Source organism: Podospora anserina, chromosome 1 (genome assembly GCF_000226545.1).
Source record: "Podospora anserina S mat+ genomic DNA chromosome 1, supercontig 1".
In the NCBI taxonomy this organism is placed as follows: domain Eukaryota; kingdom Fungi; phylum Ascomycota; class Sordariomycetes; order Sordariales; family Podosporaceae; genus Podospora; species Podospora anserina.
The window spans coordinates 2,127,793-2,144,402 of record NW_001914859.1 but is presented as its reverse complement, the minus strand read 5'-3'; the positions used below and the strand labels follow the sequence as shown (position 1 = coordinate 2,144,402).

The 16,610-nt window shown below is 53.1% G+C and overlaps 6 protein-coding genes across 6 annotated transcripts; 3 read left to right on the top strand and 3 right to left on the bottom strand.

Annotated features, from left to right (window-relative positions):
- Positions 1 to 1,145: 1,145 nt before the first annotated feature.
- On the bottom strand, positions 1,146 to 1,868 carry PODANS_1_6014 (uncharacterized protein; the record flags this gene model as incomplete). The annotated part of the gene is made up of 1 exon (XM_001912781.1): positions 1,146 to 1,868. One exon carries the CDS (start codon positions 1,866 to 1,868, stop codon positions 1,146 to 1,148), a length of 723 nt encoding a protein of 240 aa, XP_001912816.1.
- Positions 1,869 to 2,678: 810 nt separating this feature from the next.
- PODANS_1_6013 (uncharacterized protein) lies at positions 2,679 to 3,362 on the bottom strand (the record flags this gene model as incomplete). Its single annotated transcript, XM_001912780.1, has 1 exon — positions 2,679 to 3,362. One exon carries the CDS (start codon positions 3,360 to 3,362, stop codon positions 2,679 to 2,681), a length of 684 nt encoding a protein of 227 aa, XP_001912815.1.
- A 2,586-nt stretch (positions 3,363 to 5,948) lies between these two features.
- Positions 5,949 to 6,983, bottom strand: PODANS_1_6010 (uncharacterized protein; the record flags this gene model as incomplete). The annotated part of the gene is made up of 1 exon (XM_001912779.1): positions 5,949 to 6,983. A coding segment is annotated over one exon (1,035 nt), but the record flags the coding sequence as incomplete, so codon positions are not given.
- Positions 6,984 to 9,915: 2,932 nt separating this feature from the next.
- Positions 9,916 to 11,696, top strand: PODANS_1_6000 (uncharacterized protein; the record flags this gene model as incomplete). The annotated part of the gene is made up of 3 exons (XM_001912778.1): positions 9,916 to 10,146; positions 10,205 to 10,468; positions 10,596 to 11,696. 3 exons carry the CDS (start codon positions 9,916 to 9,918, stop codon positions 11,694 to 11,696), a joined length of 1,596 nt encoding a protein of 531 aa, XP_001912813.1.
- An 817-nt stretch (positions 11,697 to 12,513) lies between these two features.
- On the top strand, positions 12,514 to 13,738 carry PODANS_1_5990 (uncharacterized protein; the record flags this gene model as incomplete). Its single annotated transcript, XM_001912777.1, has 2 exons — positions 12,514 to 12,879; positions 12,935 to 13,738. 2 exons carry the CDS (start codon positions 12,514 to 12,516, stop codon positions 13,736 to 13,738), a joined length of 1,170 nt encoding a protein of 389 aa, XP_001912812.1.
- A 605-nt stretch (positions 13,739 to 14,343) lies between these two features.
- Positions 14,344 to 16,602, top strand: PODANS_1_5980 (uncharacterized protein; the record flags this gene model as incomplete). Its single annotated transcript, XM_001912776.1, has 1 exon — positions 14,344 to 16,602. One exon carries the CDS (start codon positions 14,344 to 14,346, stop codon positions 16,600 to 16,602), a length of 2,259 nt encoding a protein of 752 aa, XP_001912811.1.
- Between the last annotated feature and the right edge of the window lie 8 nt (positions 16,603 to 16,610).

Below are 16,610 nucleotides of genomic sequence, written 5' to 3'. Positions count from 1 at the left end.
GTAGCTTTGCAAGGCGCGGAGCTCGATGTCGTTGTATGCGAGTTCTTCCTGCCCGTTTCCTGACCGTGTTATTCGAAGAGCCCGGAATCGTTCCTCAGGTCTTGGAGACCGGTATTACATCCCCAGAGGTTGTTATGTAATCGCCGTCATCCATAGCCCCTCCATGACGAAGTGTTGGGACCGCCAGTATTGACAAAGAATGCTGACAACGTTAGAAATTGCAAGTTCTTCGTGAGAGAGATGAAAGCTGAGCATTTGTCCTTTGACCATTGGAGGGCAAAAGATGATGAATTTCTTAGCCGATTGGAGAGACTTGACAAGTGCAGTGCGAGACCACACTGTTTGGCACAACCCCAGGTGGCACGACGCCAAAAGGTGCCCAATCAAGCCTTTTATACTTCTTTCAGTGCTACGCCCTTCCAATACCAAGTGGCCTGGGACAGCGCTGAGACATGTGAAATTGTTATTAGAAGATGGATGATCGTGCGTAATAAGACCCAACTAACGGACCACAACCACTTGTGCCTCCTCGTTATCGAACGTGCTGGGGAGGGGTTCTCTGACTGGCTGTTAACCGAGGTGAATTCCTGATCTTCAGTCTCAAACGCTCTCAAACGTGTGAAGGAAAGCCGAAATCGCGATAGCTGGGACGACTTCGGCGCGCGAGGAACCGGCAAAAAAGCTTGCGAAAATGCAGGTGAACATGGCTTGTAAACCAGTTTGGTGCGTGGGGAGGCGGAAGCATGTGTGGGACGATAAGTGGGGAATGGTGGAGGACGGTGTTTTATAGGCTTTGCTGAGCTTTGGAGGATGATTCTTCTTCTTAACAATACAGCGCTTTCCTCCTCGATTTTGATGATATATTGCCTGGTGATTCGAGCCCACGCCAACGGACCACACATGCTCACGAACGTGCTCATAGTCATTGCTTGTAAACCACTTCAGCTCGCTCGCCGGCGGTGAAAATTCATCTCAGCATGGCAATGACAAAGTTGCATAATCAAATTTTATCACGACATACAACCTTAGGTATCTTGACTTTCGGTTCCTCTTGAAAACATTGGATGTATAACTACCAGTTAAGGTGCTCCACTACCAGTTCCCCAATTTCCAACACCCCGAATGGCACCCCCTCTCTTCCGGCTTCAATACTCAAATCTCTTGAAGAACTCCCTCTCAGCCTCCTGACGCCTTCTCTCCTTCCTGTCCTCCCTCTCCCACTTCGCGTCCCACCTCTCCATCCTACGGAGCACCCGGCTGTACTTTCTATCCATCTCAGCGGTCTTCTCCTCTTGCTCTTCCTCAACACGCGGGCCCAGAGACCGAAGCCTCTCAGTCATAACGCGATGACCTACCCATCCGGAATCACCCTCGAAATTACCATCGCGGGAGCTTGCAGCACCGCCCTGTCTAGTGTTGTGGATGGCCTCAGACTCCAAACCCCTCAACCTTGCTTCTTTCTGCAACTCCATCAACCTGGCCTCGTCGCGGTCGATACGGCCGAGACACTCTTCTTCCTTGCGCCGAAGGATCCAGGGCGGCAGTCGACGAATATTGCTCCTGAGGATTCTCAGGCACCTTTGTTCTTGCAAGAGGGCGTCCTTCAGGATGGTGATCTTGGTGTCGAGCGGGGCAATGGGGGGATCTCGACCGAGGTTTAACATGGCCCTTGGAGCGGCGGGGGGCGGGTGGCTGAAGACCGGAGGGGTGTTCAAGTCGGTGGTGATGTTGGTGCCGGTGCCGTTGATGGACCGGTTCCGGTTAGACCTGGATATGGCCTTTGGGGATGTGGGAGGAGGGCGAGTAAAGGTAGGGCCGGGGCCAGAGATATTGCCAGAGGCGTGGCCTTGGAATTGTTGTTTGTTCATGTTGCCCTTGTTTGCTTGTTTGCCAGAGGTAGGAGGTTGTCTTTTCGAATGTCGAAGAAAGAAGACTGCGGAGGGCAAAGCAGTATTATGAAAGAATATAAAAAGGAAAACAATAGAGTAGTTTATAGCCTGGTGCCCGGGTAAACGGGTCTACGATGTCATTAGGGCTCCCGAATTCCTGCATTGTCAGGCCTCTTCAATGGAGTTGCTCAGATAAAAGTAGACCTGAAAGCCGAAAGCGGGACTGATTACTCGGCGAAGAGTGCTTGTCCGGATGGTTACTTCTTTCGTTGAACATTTGCTATCACGTCTTCATACGGGCAATGGATTTCAATATCTTGTGAAAGGGGGCTTTCTTGGTTGAGGACTTCCAGAAGCACCATCCGTTTGCGGCTCTCCAAGCCTCTTCGATACGAAACCTCGAACGTTTTTTCCTTTATCTTTTTACAGTGGGCACGTCTACTGTTTAGTGTCTCCTGCGTTGGCTTTGGCGTTTCTTTTATGAAAAAGACCTAAGGAAAACTTACACTACTTACGTCTTCAAAACCAGATGCACTCAGTGACACAAGTGAGCAAAATCACATACATGAAATGATGTTCACCCGCTATTCGGCTACTCCTTTTATACTCTATGTTATCAGTGACAGCCTTGGCACTTATTGGGACATTGGACGAAATAAGAATGCGGCGGTACCTTCCAAAGCCCATTGTTTACAGAGAGCTTCTCCTTGCAAAGCGTTCCCACAGCCTCCAAACCAACATATCATTACTCTTCCAACAAAACATCCGACAACATGGCACCAAACCCTTCTAGTATGGCAAATCATTGATATCCTCCTCCCAATTTTCCGGTCTTCTCTTCTCACGATCCATATCAAAAACATTTCTCATGTCATGCGCCCCAAACAAAACCATGTCCTGCTTGTTTCTCGCCTGAAGCAACATATCATTCTTTTCCAACTGCTCAAATGTGGACTCCTCTCTGCCCTCGACAGAAGGCATGACCTCAGCCTGCCCAGCATCCCGACTCTGCTCAGTGAAGAACCTATATCTCTGAGCTCTGGTAGCTCCCCTCGATCGATCCTGCCTGCGGGGCCCGCCTGGTATACCCCTCGGAGGCGGCCCTTGGGTGGTATAGTGGTGGGGCGGAGGTATTGGCGGCTGAGCATCAGATATAACCGGTCCCCATTCCTTGGTAGAGCCTGGTTGGGCCCCGGACAACTTATCAGCTTGAAACTCGAGCTCTTTTAACGCGAGCCTAGCAAACCGAAGCCTGGTGCGAGATTCGGGCTTTTTGGCGGTGAGGACGCTCCATGGTAGAGCCTTGGCGGTGCTTTCGAGGTTGTTGAGATCGACGTTCCTCGTTCCCAACTGTCCTCTGCTTGCTGGCAATTCTTTGCTCAAGAAAGCCTGCTCCATACGAATCACCATAAGGAGGCTCTTTCGACATGACAGGTTCATAGGGACTCTGGCTGTGGTGCGGAGCGCGATCATCCCGAAAACCACCATGAGCTGGGCTCCGCTCTCTCGATCGTGATGGTTGCTGGTGACGGCCCATACTCTCAACACCTGCGGGCCTTCCTGTGGAGACGGGCACCGAGCTTGATTGATGCGAAAACCACCCCTCACTCCGCGTTTCGTGACACGAGTGATACCGGTCAACCCCTGGTCGCCTGGGTTGGCGACTGTATATCTGGCTTGGGACGAATCTCCCCTGGCGAGAGTGGGGAGTTGGACTTGTGGAGCGCTTCTCCATTCTTCTTGGGGTGGGCGAGGTGCGGCAGTAGTGGCGATGGAAAGGCAATGATCTTCACCGTTGGCGGGACCCGACCACGGCCAACAGCCGATGAAGTCATATTATTTACCAGAGGGGGCATCTGAACTTGGATGCCGACTTCGGGAATGGGAAAACTGGTCGTGGAGCCAGGGAAGATTTGAATTGTTCACTCCAGTGGCTCTGGACTCTGTCCATTCGACTGGTCCATGTCGTTGCGGTGGCGGTCACTCCGACTTCCAAACTCGCTGAGAGGGGTTTCAGCAGTTCTCCCCGACATCTCGACCTCTTTTGTAAAGCAATAAAGGTTGTAATAGGTCGATGTTTGGGGGTCAGAGGTGGAAGGTCGACGGGGAAATGTGAGGTAGAGCAACGGGCAAACAAGACTTGGCCGACTGCAGGAAGATGATGGAGTGGGTAGGTAAGTAGAGGGAAAGTGTGGACCGAAGAAAGCGGAATTATTGGTGGGCCAGGCAAAAACTTGAAAGCACGAAGGTCGATACCCACTGGAGCGCTACGTTTTTGTTGCGGGTGAGCGTTGACCGGCTAGGTAGGAGCAAGCTTGCTCTGCGAGCACTATCAACTCAGCGGGCCATCACTTCTATACCCCGAACATTGCCATGAAATGGCCTTCTCGGCATTATCTACCTTACCTATCTTCAGTTTTCTAACGCCCCTACAACTTCCGATCCACATCTCCATGCCCCGTCTGTTTCCAGTCCTGATTTGTTTGAGTCCCGTGCTTGGTTGGCAACAAAGAGATAATTGAAATGTCCCTCCCCAACGCTTTGAATGTTCAAGACACGCCCTACATCTCAAGCAGCGTAGGTAGGTAGGTATGATTTCTATCTCATGGATACCTAACATGTCGTTCATTGCCGGTCGGGCTGATTCCGGTCATCATTAACCCCAACCCTTCATTCAAGGGGGCATCGCGAATTCCTATTGCAGGCGCCATCAGGAAGATCATGAAGTTCCGAAATAGACTGACAGCCTGCAGTGTATACTACTTACTACGACACGCAAAGTGAGACATCGACACTTTTCCGCCCAAAACTTCAATATCCCCTTGCCGATGGGGAATATCCTGCTCATGTTATCGATGCAGCCGCAGCATAATCGCAGCACCTATCGCGAAAAAACGAAGCCAAGATCCCCAACCAGCCACCTGAGCCACTGGGCTGCATGCGCACAGAGTGTCGGGACCGTTCGGGGCCCCGGATAGCCCTGCCGCAGGCATGTTTACTGCCCCACTATCGGGCAGATGTCCGATTCCTACGGGCTGCGGTTCATTGGACGACCCGGAGTTGCAGAGACAGTGTCTCGCAGAGATGTGGGGGACCAAAAACCCGAAGGGGAAACCCGGGGGGAGGTACAGTACATTTGGGGATGTCGCGCTGCTTCTTCACCTGTCTCGTGGGAATTGGGGAGAAGGGAGGGATGGCTATTGGTCTGCGTACGAGATCTGGGGGAAGGGGTTGCAAGCCACCTCGTGCTGGGGGGACATGGATGCATGGAGCTATGGGATCGCGCGTGGTTCTGGCGGCATTCCGCAAAAGTCTATACATGATGGCAGCACGGACAGTCACCCGTACCGAACAACTGGGACATGGCGCGGATAACTGGCGTGACTGGTTAAGCCTGATGGCTCGTGGGGGAAATGAGGCTGTCATGATGAGCTCCTTGCCAACAACTAAGGTAGGTAAAAGTCCATGATTGTGAGCCACGTCAAGACCACGCCATCGCGAATATCTCGATACCCCTGACCTACTCTATAGTTACCATCCGATCCTATCCTCAACTCCTAGCTACCACCGCCACACAGCTGGAAAGCATAGACCAATTCCTCAGAACCTGTTCCCACGTGGGGAAGCCCGGCAGCTGAACGGCAGTGGTAGTGTATGTACAGCCCTCGACGCCACGCCCGAAGGCATGCCTCTCGCTCCCCTGCCAAGACCAAACTCCTGGCGGAAGACGCCCACCCCATCACGACAGCGTCAACCGGGAACAGCTCCCAGGTCCCAGCTCGACCCAGAACGCTGGGTCACTCGGTAGACTGCTGGTCACTTACACGGATGACCCCTGCTGCCGATCTTCTTGACGTTTTGTCTTGGCACAAGTGGTTACATCATCACTTTCTGTTTGGCTGTCTCTGGTCTTGGTGTTGTCACTACAAGTTTGCAATACTTATTCCGGTGTCCAAAGGTGGCTCGTTATTCTTTCATGTCTGATCATCATTCATGTCCTCGTTACTGGTGTTCCGTGATAATTATATAGTAATACAGTGTTCGAACACAAAGAGGCCCTCAGTAATACCCCCTCGCATTCAACCTCTCGGCCTTCTTCACAGCTTCCTTCAGTTGCCCGTGTTCCCTCGCAGCTGCTTCTCTCATCAAGGCAAGGTTGTCTTGCAATTTCTGTGTCTCCCGCTCTAATGCACCACGCTCGTGGTCCAATAGCAGGAGCCGTCTTTGCGACATGACCATGGCCTCGTTCTTGCACCTCTCCCATGCTTCGCGTTGCACCTTGGCTGAAGCCTCCCGGGGGTCGACATCGGGAGGAAAGATGCCCAGAAATGGTGGTGGTGGCTTGCTGTTGTAACTTGAGGTGGATTTCGTGGACGGAGCGGGAGATTTTCTCTTTGTTCCCCGGGATTTGGAGGAGGCTTCTGTGCCTTTCTTGGAGGGTTTGGTGACGGCGGCCTTTCCTTTGCCTTTGCCTTTAGGTTTTGAAACTGGGGCTGCGGTGCTAGCGGCGGGCGAGGCCGACTCCCGAGTGTCAAAGGAGCTCTGGGATGTCAAAGGGGCGGTGGAGGTGGCCGAGTGAGGTTCGTAGTCGCTGGGTGTCTTGTGGTTGAAGGTGTAGTTGTTAAATGACGGGGCTTCTGACAGGGGAGACGGCACCGGTTGGATCTGTTCGTTTGACATCCAGGTTCCTGAAGCGTAGCCGGTGTCTTGTGATGGTATCGAGCTCCACTCTGCGTCTTGTCCTTGATATCCAACGGGAGATGCGGATGACGGCTGGGAGAAGCCTCCAGCAGGCTGCTCTTGCATGGGCCAGACGACGTCATCGGATGTTTGGAACATTGTTGGCATGTCGTAGGTTGTCATCGGGTGCTGTAGTTCATCGTGCCACATGCCGTCGAACTGTGCGGCGGGATTCGATGCTGGAAACGTCGGGGGGAAGCTTGGCCTGTTGGACCACTGGCCACAGGCAAAGGCGTCCTGGGGATATGTTTGATACATTGGAGCCTGGTTACGAGACAAGTCAGACTCTGTTCCCAAAACACGGCGAATAGCCCTGCCAACCCATTCGCTGGCTAAAAGAGCCCGCGGGAGCAAATTACCTCCATGTTTGCGGCCAGCTGTCTGTTGTTTGATGAAGTGGAAGATGAAGTTGAAAGCTCGTTGTGTTCCATCACCACTATTTGTGTGGTGCTGGTGTTGTTGATATCGCTTAAGGGACCGTGACGTAGAAGGGGGCCAGAGGTACGTCGGTGGTACAATTCACCCCTGGCTTATGACGCAGTGTTGCAGAGGATTGGTGAAGATCGTCAACCGGCATCAATGATAAGAGGGGATCCAACAAAGTGGGGAGCCCCCCTCCCTTTTAAAGATGAAAACTGAGAAAGGACATCAACAAACATGTTCCATTCTCCCCCCCCCCCACAGACCGAGCCGAAAAGTGCCATATTGATGGTAGTAGATGTCGGTTCTGATGGCGAAGGGCTGTCAGTGATGCAGGCGGAGGAGGTACCTGTTCCTGTCTTCGATGCAGTACCGAAACCTACATCTCCGTAAGGTGTCAGCGATACGATTGGCCAGCCCTGGACTTGGCGCTGGCGGTCATGCCGTTGCTTGTCGTTGCTTGTCGTTGCTGGTGGCGCTGAATTCCGCGGGACTGGGACCTCGCGGACATGCGACGGGGAATGGCACGCGCGCCAAGGGGTTCGTTCAGCTGTCATCTGGTCTCTGCTGCTTCTGCTGCTTCCCCGCATCGGCCAGAGCTCCGGTTGGCATTTGCCCTGACCAGATTGGCGACAGTCAAGGGTGTCTCATGCACACCACATGCAAGCGTGCTGCAAGGAGGCGTTCTAGATCGGTCGACGACTTCCCCCTTCTCCGCTGGGACAACAAAAATTCCCATCACCAATATTTGCTGCCGGGTTACGCTCCGAAGGTCATCGGATGGTACGATGAATTGATGAATTGTCGGTCAGCGGCTTTCTGATGGGCCCATGATGATGAGTGATCTTGGTGGGTGATGAATGCCACTCCCGTTCGGCGCTCCCTTCCGGCCTCGTGGTACCCCTGGATGGCGCTGTTGTCTAGTGTACCCGCCCGCCCAACCACTCCCTCGGGTCAGCACTTTGGATCATTCGCTAAGTCTTACCCTATCTAATCCTCTACTTGCCACGATATGCAGTAGCCATGTCGATATCACCGGTATTTGATGTTCAGCCGCGGCCACGCACCACACTTGTGTTCTTCTAGCGTACTCGTCAAGTTCCGAGATTGCGTGGTGTGTGAAACAAATGCTGAGCTTGTTCCAACATCTAGTGATTGGGTAGCCTTTAGGGTCTGGATGATGAGACGATTCTGAGACAGGAATAAAGATTATAATATGAACTTCGTGATGATATAATTCATGATATGAAAAATATGCCAAAGTCGAGTGGTAGAGCCTCATTCAGACTTCGGCCCAACTCAAACAGACACGTTGGAGACAGCCTATCCAGAGCTCCTGCCCCTTCGCTTCCACGAATAGTGGCCTCTATGGACTTTACTTTGAATCGATATTAACTGTGTACTCTACCTTGATGAGCGATGAAAGGAGCCTCGGCGACCACCTCACTTAAAACCATTTGTGGTTGCTCCCAGTTCACCTGGTCCCACCTTTTATGTCAAGCCCACACGTTGGTTACTCTGGTTAGGGCTTGTATTTCGCATACTTTTGTAGCTTTCTTTTCCACATCATTACTTTCTCACCATCTGTTTTGCCTCCCTTTGCGCGCCAGTGACCATTTCCACTGTCCCACACCATAAGTCACGAGGAACATAGGCGACATTTGTGGGACCCACTGTTCTCAATGAATCCAAAGAGACAGCCTTCCCAAACAGTCATGTCTTTCCTTCTTTGTATTCAAGGCTGGCCCACATCGGAACTGATCAGGCAATTAGGCTTGCTCTTTCACTTCAAAACTCACATCATCAATTTCTCCGAGCAATGTCCCTTTCCCTGTCATGAATGAGGGCAGGTCTATCCTGTCCAGCATCCATTTCTTTGTAGCCTGCCCTGCCCATCGGCTGAAGCAACTGTGGCTGAACCTCATAGGTACCGGTAGGTACACGAATTGATATGGATTCAAGCTCATTAGGCCGAAGCTTGCCTTGTTAGCAGGTATTGGGTCAGGCCTGAGCGGATTGTTCTGACATATGAACGGCACCGGAAGATAGGATAGGACTGCCACTACTTGCTCCGGTTGGGTCATGCATCAACCATCCATCCGCACCTTCTCAACACGTCGACTGACTGAAACGCAGTCATGTTTCCGTCATGGAACATGCTCAAGTGATTGTGAAGCAGAAGTATTGAAGGTAGTGATACTCAGAGATCTGGCTGTTGTCGGGAATAGATATTTATTTGTTGAGTGCCTATTTATAGGAGGTAGCATATAATATTACAAACACTGGCATCACTTATCCTCCAGCTTCCAGATTTGAATATCATGAGGAGGCTGTGCTGCCCTTTAGATACCTACCTCTATCAGAGATCTGTTCAGTAGATGGTGCCACGATAGGCCTCGCCATACTCGACCAGCTTGACCATGGGGACCATCGAGGACCTTGTGCTCCATGACCCAGTGCCAAGTTGCACAAAGACTGTCGTGCCTGCCTACCTGAATATGAACCTCGAGGCCGTGATCACTTGAATATGCGGTGTGTACTCTAGTATGAAAGGAACTTACGTACAACTGCTTCCTCATGGCTTCCCCATGGTCCACTGCGTCCGGAACATTGTGCTGCCTGCCGTACCCACACGCTGGCTGACGCGCGTGCCCGCGGTGCTACAAGTAAGTGATTCCTCCTGCCGCCCAATTGATTTTGCGTCTGCTCGCGCACAACCAGCAAGATAAACCTGTTTGCAAGCGTTCTCCTGGGACTTGTTCTTAGACTTGGGGGCTGGGGGGCCCGTCATCTTCTCTCCCCCAACACCACCACCACCGCCCAACGAGATCCTCGCCGGGCCAAAAACATTAATTGGTTCCTCGCGATGTTCGCCACCATTGCCGTCGCCTGCCTCCTCCTGTTGCTTTCTCCTCTCGAGACCTGGGGCCTTAGTCCCCGCGTCAAGCTCAGCAATGGGGACCACATCGGCCGGGTTCTCGATTGTGGTGTCTCCCACTGGTTGGGAATCCGATACGCTGCCCCTCCTCTTGGGGAACTTCGGTTCCAGCCCCCAGTTGACCCTCTCCCAGAGAACGGCACGCAATATGCCTACGAGGTATATATCTTCCTGTTGGTCTTTGTTTTCTGGGCATTGATACTGATGCTTCTCCAAGCATGGTCCAATCTGCCTCCCAACTGGGGTTCTTCCCAGCCAAAATAATGAGGCCAATTACTCCGAGGACTGTCTCTTCCTCGATGTTTATGCTCCCAGCAGAGCACACCCGGTGTCTAAGCTGCCTGTCTTCGTCTACATTCAAGGTGGAGGGTTTAATGCGAACTCCCATCCTCGCCTGAACGGCACCGGCCTGGTCAAGAAGAGCGAGATGGGCATCGTTGTCGTCACTTTGAATTACCGAGTCGGCCCTTGGGGATTCCTCGTGGACGGCGACAAGCTAACTCCCAACAATGGATTGCGAGACCAACGACAAGCCTTGAAGTGGTATGTCTGACACTGATGGTCATGTGTGCCCATGTACTGACCCTCTTCATCTATGCAGGGTCAAGAAGAACATTGCCCAGTTTGGTGGTGACCCAGACCATGTTGTCCTCGGTGGTGCATCCGCCGGCGCCTCAAGTATCGCCTGGCACCTCACCGCATATGGCGGCCGTGATCAAGACCTTTTCCACGCTGGCGCCGGCGAGTCAGCGGCTTGGGGTCATGTTATCACCGCCAAAGAAGCCCGTTACCAGTTCCAAGATCTTGTCGTCCGCATCGGCTGCGTCAGCAACAGCTCGGAGGCTGTACTCACCTGTCTACGCAAGAAGCCGTACCGAGAGATTCAGATGCATGGCTCTGGCACACCATACCCTGGCCAATCACTCAACCCCTTGTTTATGTGGGGACCCGTGATCGACTACGACATGTTCAGCCTACCTCTCATCGAAGCGTTCAAGCAAGGAAGGTTTATCAAGGTGCCAGTCATCTGGGGTGACGATACCAATGGTGGCAGCATCTTCACTTCTCCCTTCACCTCGACTGTCGCCCACAGCAATCGATGGATGAGGACCCAATACCCCTTTTTGACACTCAGAAAGTTGTGGTTGCTCAACAAGGCGTGGAAGAACACGGTGAAGGAGCAAGACAGATGCCCCGCAAGAGACTGTTGGAGAGAGCAACTCAGCCAAGTATACGGTGACATGCGCTACATGTGCCCTAGCATCTACATGAGCTCTGCTTTCCCAGACCATGGCTTCAACAACGCGTGGAACTATCGTTGGAACGTCGAGGATCCCGACCAGATTGCAGCAGGACTCGGCGTCCCTCATGTCAGCGAGATATCTGCGTTGTTTGGACCAGAGTATGTTCTAGAGCCGTACATCAATGCACCAAGAACGTATAGAGAGGGAGAGCTCAACGAAAACGCCGTTGATGTAATTCAGAAATACTGGATCAGCTTTATCAAGACATTTGATCCCAACACAGAGCGGGCCCAAGGAACGGCTCGATGGGAGAAGTTTGACAGCAAGAAGCTTAGTCGGCTGCGGTTTGACACGGGAGGAAAGACTGAGATGGAGTATGTCGGCAGTGAACTTGCGAGGAGATGCACGCTTTTGTTCGACAAGATATATTCAAGACGGGTTGGAAGTGGATGGACCGGATGGTGATGGAACAGTGAGAGTCTTGAGACGTCAGGAGGAAGAAATGGGTTGTATCGCAGTATCTATGTCTGTGGCATACACCCTGTAATCCTGTACTGCTAATCAGAGTAGATATTCGGGACATTTGCTGTCTTCATCTTCTTGATGAAGAGAGAGTAGTTGATATGCACATCCAGTCGATCTTCTCGTTGTCTTGCCCCTGAATCCGCGGCACATGTTAACCGACCATGACAAGCATTTGTCAGTGTCCTGGGCAAATCTTGATCGTGGGTCTTGGCACGGACGTTTGTGCCAAAGACGACAAACGGAAGACCTTCGTCCGTGGTGAAAACTGCTGGGCGTTTCCGGACCGCGGGCCCAACTCACCACAGGACAGCGCAACGCAAGCCATTCTTCCGCACGCGTCATTCGTCATTCAATCAACGCGGAAGAAGACAGCAGAATTCCCTTGAAGGTGAGGTGATTCATTCCCGTTCCGGTATCCGGGTTCGCCTCTACCGCCCTCCGGGATGTCAGGGACCGCCTCGAGTTGCGTCTAGCAATGCACGATGCAACGTCGCTCCACTGAACAAGGCGACTTCCCCGGAAATCACCATGCTTCAACGGCTTCTCCCCTGCCAAATCGAAGGGGACCGTGATGCCGAGATGGCGAGAGCCGCATCGCTAACGGTCCCATCTCCACTCCGACAAGGGCGGTTGAAGAGATGGAAGGTTGTTGGGGGGGGGGAGAGGAAGGGTATAAAAGCGCGAGTATGTTCCCCCGTCTGCCAGGAAGATGTTTTGTTGACCAACCTGTCTTGCTCCCAGTGAACTCCACGACAAGATGAAGGGCTCCATCATTGCCGGTGCCGTCGCCACTCTGGCGGCTGGCGCGGCTGCTCAAGCCGGTGCCTGGGCCCAGTGCGGCGGTCAGAACTGGTCTGGCGCGACGACCTGTGTCTCTGGGCACACTTGTGTCTTTGTCAACCAGTGGTACAGCCAGTGCCAACCCGGTGCTGCCCCTCAGCCAACGACCCTCGTGACATCGACCACCCGTGCTGCGACGACCTCGGCGGCTGCTACCCCTACCTTGGCCCCGGGCAAGTTCAAGTGGTTCGGTACCAACCAGGCTGGTGGCGAGTTTGGAGAGAAGACGTATCCTGGTGTTTGGGGGACGCATTTTATCTTTCCGGACAATAATGCCATCAGGGTAGGAAGCTCTTGGACACATGATGGAAAGGAGATGTGGCTGACAAGCGGTATAGACACTGATTAACCAAGGCTACAACACCTTCCGCGTCGGCTTCGCCATGGAGCGTCTCGCCCAAAACGGCCTGACCAACTCGTTCGACGCGGGTTACCTCCGCAACTTCACCGACTCCATCAACTTCATCACCAACGCCGGCGCCTACGCCGTGCTCGACCCCCACAACTACGGCCGCTACTTCGGCAACATCATCACCAACACGGCCGACTTCCAGACCTTCTGGCGCAACCTCGCCACTCAGTTCGTGAACAACCCCCGTGTTATTTTTGACACCAACAACGAGTACCACACCATGTCCCAGGACCTGGTCCTCCAGCTCAACCAAGCCGCCATCAACGGCATCCGTGCAGCGGGCGCAAAGGAGCAGTACATCTGGGTCGAGGGCAACTCTTGGTCCGGAGCCTGGACTTGGAACGTCACCAACACCAACCTCGTCGCGCTGACGGACCCGGAGAACAAGATTATCTACCAGATGCATCAGTACCTGGACTCTGACGGGTCGGGGACAGCGCCGGCGTGTGTGAATGCGCAGATTGGGGCACAGAGGGTGGTGGGCGCTACTGCCTGGTTGAGGGCGAACAACAAGAAGGGGATCTTGGGCGAGTTTGCTGGTGGGCCGAACGATGTTTGCAAGCAGGCCGTTAGGGGACTGCTGGATCACTTGAAGGCGAATAGTGATGTTTGGCAGGGGGCGTTGTGGTGGGCTGGGGGTCCGTGGTGGGGGGATTACATGTTTAGCTTTGAGCCGCCTAGTGGGACGGGGTATGTGAATTATAATAATATCTTGAGGGAGTATATTTAGGTTGTGGGAGGTGGAATTTGGGGGCATAGGTGTGGTGGTTGGGAGGGGGTGGGATGGGAAGTTGTGTATATGTTGCTCTTTGTGAGCTTTGAGTAAATGTATTGCTTTGAGTAAGTCTTCCATTGCGTATATTTGTTGTCACTTTGCTACTGGGATAGAGGAGTGACACAGCTTGCTATTTTTGGATGTCGTGTGACGATAAGCTAAGGTACTAGGACAACCTCGGGCTTGTTCTCATCAGGTCAGTTTCATTGTCCGGTGCCTCGGCAGGTGAGCACTGGACTATACATGAAGGCGTGCCTAATTAAGACGACAGTGATTGTCTTTGTTGTGGTAGCCTCAACATCCGACATCCGGATGCGGCATGATTGACGCGAATTCATTGTAAAGGTTTGTCCCGATGTTGTCTTTGTTCAAACGGCCTTGGCACCTATCTTACAGCAAATCTCAGACACAAACATGCTTGATGACATTAACCACTCCATAAGAAAATCAACAGTCTGCTGCATTCTTCGCCCGCCTCCATAGATGTGGCGCGGGCTAATCGCAAGGCCATATATCTCCCAACAGCGCCATCACCAGTCTGATCACCAATATTGAACAAGATGCCGCCAGCAGTCAGCAAAGAAGCCGGTCAGCCCGGGTACCTCATCGACCGTAGATATAGGGACCGCGACCCCGATTATATGAGAAAGCTCCACCTCTATCGTCAGCGCAATGCAACCTCCCTCGTCTACTACCGCCTTGGAAAACAAAGGCTGTGGGAAGAGGAGTGCGATCAACCTGAGCTATGGAGAAACTACGACCTTCCCCTGCCGGGCAAGGCTCCCGGCCACGAAAATGACAAGCAGAAAAACTCAATGATAAACATTCAGAGTCTTCCCAAGTTTGACCTGGGAGACAAAGGTGTGTCCAATTTACCCGAGGAGATCCAGAAGGAACTCGAAAACATTCCCTTGTACATCGTCTCGCCGCAGGCGCAAATTGGCTTCAGAAAGTTCCTTGGGTTTGGTGGGAACGGGCTCGCTGCCATGTACACGATCCAGGACTTGAAGGGCCGGACCAGAGACGTGGTCTTCAAGTACGCGTTGAATGCTATATCGGGCAATGAGCTGGAAAATGAGAAGCAGATGCACCGATATCTGGCACGGGCACGACATATCACACAAAGGGTTTACTTGCGCCCTCCGGAAAGAAAGAAAAACACGGCACCATTACCAGGTGTTGATCCGCGGGTCGTGGCTGGAGGACTTGTGTCAAAGGCCGGAGGAGGACTCGTATCAAAGGCTGGAGGACTCGTGTCGAAAGCTGGACCATCGAGAAGGACCATCACACCGACACCTGCCCCACCACCGGCGCCGCCCCCGGACGATGATCCGGATGGCAGCACCGATACAGACGATGGCACGGGGGCTAAAGGCTATCCTGTACAGGCCTTTCATCACTGGAACTATCCTCAGGACAGGACGGTCGAGAGGAGCAACATTGGGAAAGTGGACGACAATGGTCCGACTCTCATCCTGGAAATGATGCGGAGGGGCGGTCTCGAAAGCTGGATTGGCCGGATGAGCCTGCTCGGACAAGCGTTACCAGAAAAGGTACTATGGCTGATATTCGACTGCTTGTTGAAGGCCGCTCTCGCTCTGGCCTACCCCCCACGGTTCCAAGAGGAGCTATATAATAGCACTCATCGCCACCTGGGAAAGTATCCCATCAACGAAATCCTCCCCCCCAGCGAGTACGAAATGAGCCCAGACTTGGTTCATTTCGACCTCGATGCGACAAATCTGTGTGTTGGCGACTTTGCGGACAATGACTCGGATATCACTCACACGATGGTGCCCATCATAAAGCTCGCAGACTTTGGAATGACAACTTTCATGAGGAATGCAATGCGGAACGATCCCAAGCTGATGCACATATCCCGGCCAAGAGGTAAATATTGGTTGGGATGGCTGTTACCAGAGCAGTTTACCGAGGAGTGGGACTACATCACGGGATTCCTACCCGCTGAAGAAACAGACCCGGAAAAGAAGTCTAGTATTGCCGGCAAATACTCGTACAAAACCAACCTCTATCATGTTGGTCTGGTTATGTGGGGGCTGATAACACTTCGCAAACTGCCCTTTTCTCCAGTACCATATGAGTGCTTTGAGAAGGAGGTCACCGATCCGGATACTGGCAACCCTGTTTTGGACCCCAAAACCGGTCAACCCAAAATGAGGAAGCTCTGGGGCTATGGTGGTTATCTCCAAGGCAAAATATGGGACGGGATCTATGACCGTGTGCTGCTCGACCTCGTTGTCGCCTGCATGCTAGAAGAGCCTGAACAACGACCAGCATTTCACGAGTTAAAACAAGCGATTGATCGTGAGGTGAAGTCGGAATGGGAATGGCAGAGGAACGCCGATGTGCGTAAGTGGTGCGAGCAGTTCTTTAACGAGCCAGCTGGCGAAGCGCCCGTTGTCCCCATTGTCCCGGTTGCAAACCCGGCACCGGTTCCAGTACCTCCAGAACCTGAACCAGCAGCCGAGTCGGCTCAGCAACCGCAACAGCCTCCTCCTCCACCACCACCACCACCACCAACACCTACTGCTCCTCCTGCTCCTCCTGCTCCTCCGCCACCTCCGCCACTTCCGCTTGCTCCCGACCTGACAACCCCCCAAGCACCCCAACAACCCCAACAACCCTTTGCCAGCACACCCACCCGCCGCCCCGGGCGCCAAACAACCAGACTCGTCCGCCGCCACAACCCCATAGACCCAACCCAACCACGAGCCAAACTCCTCCGCCGCAAACCCGAAACCCAAGGCGAATCCTCCCGCACCCCGCAAGCCCACATCCCCGCGGTCCCCATCCCTTAACATACCTA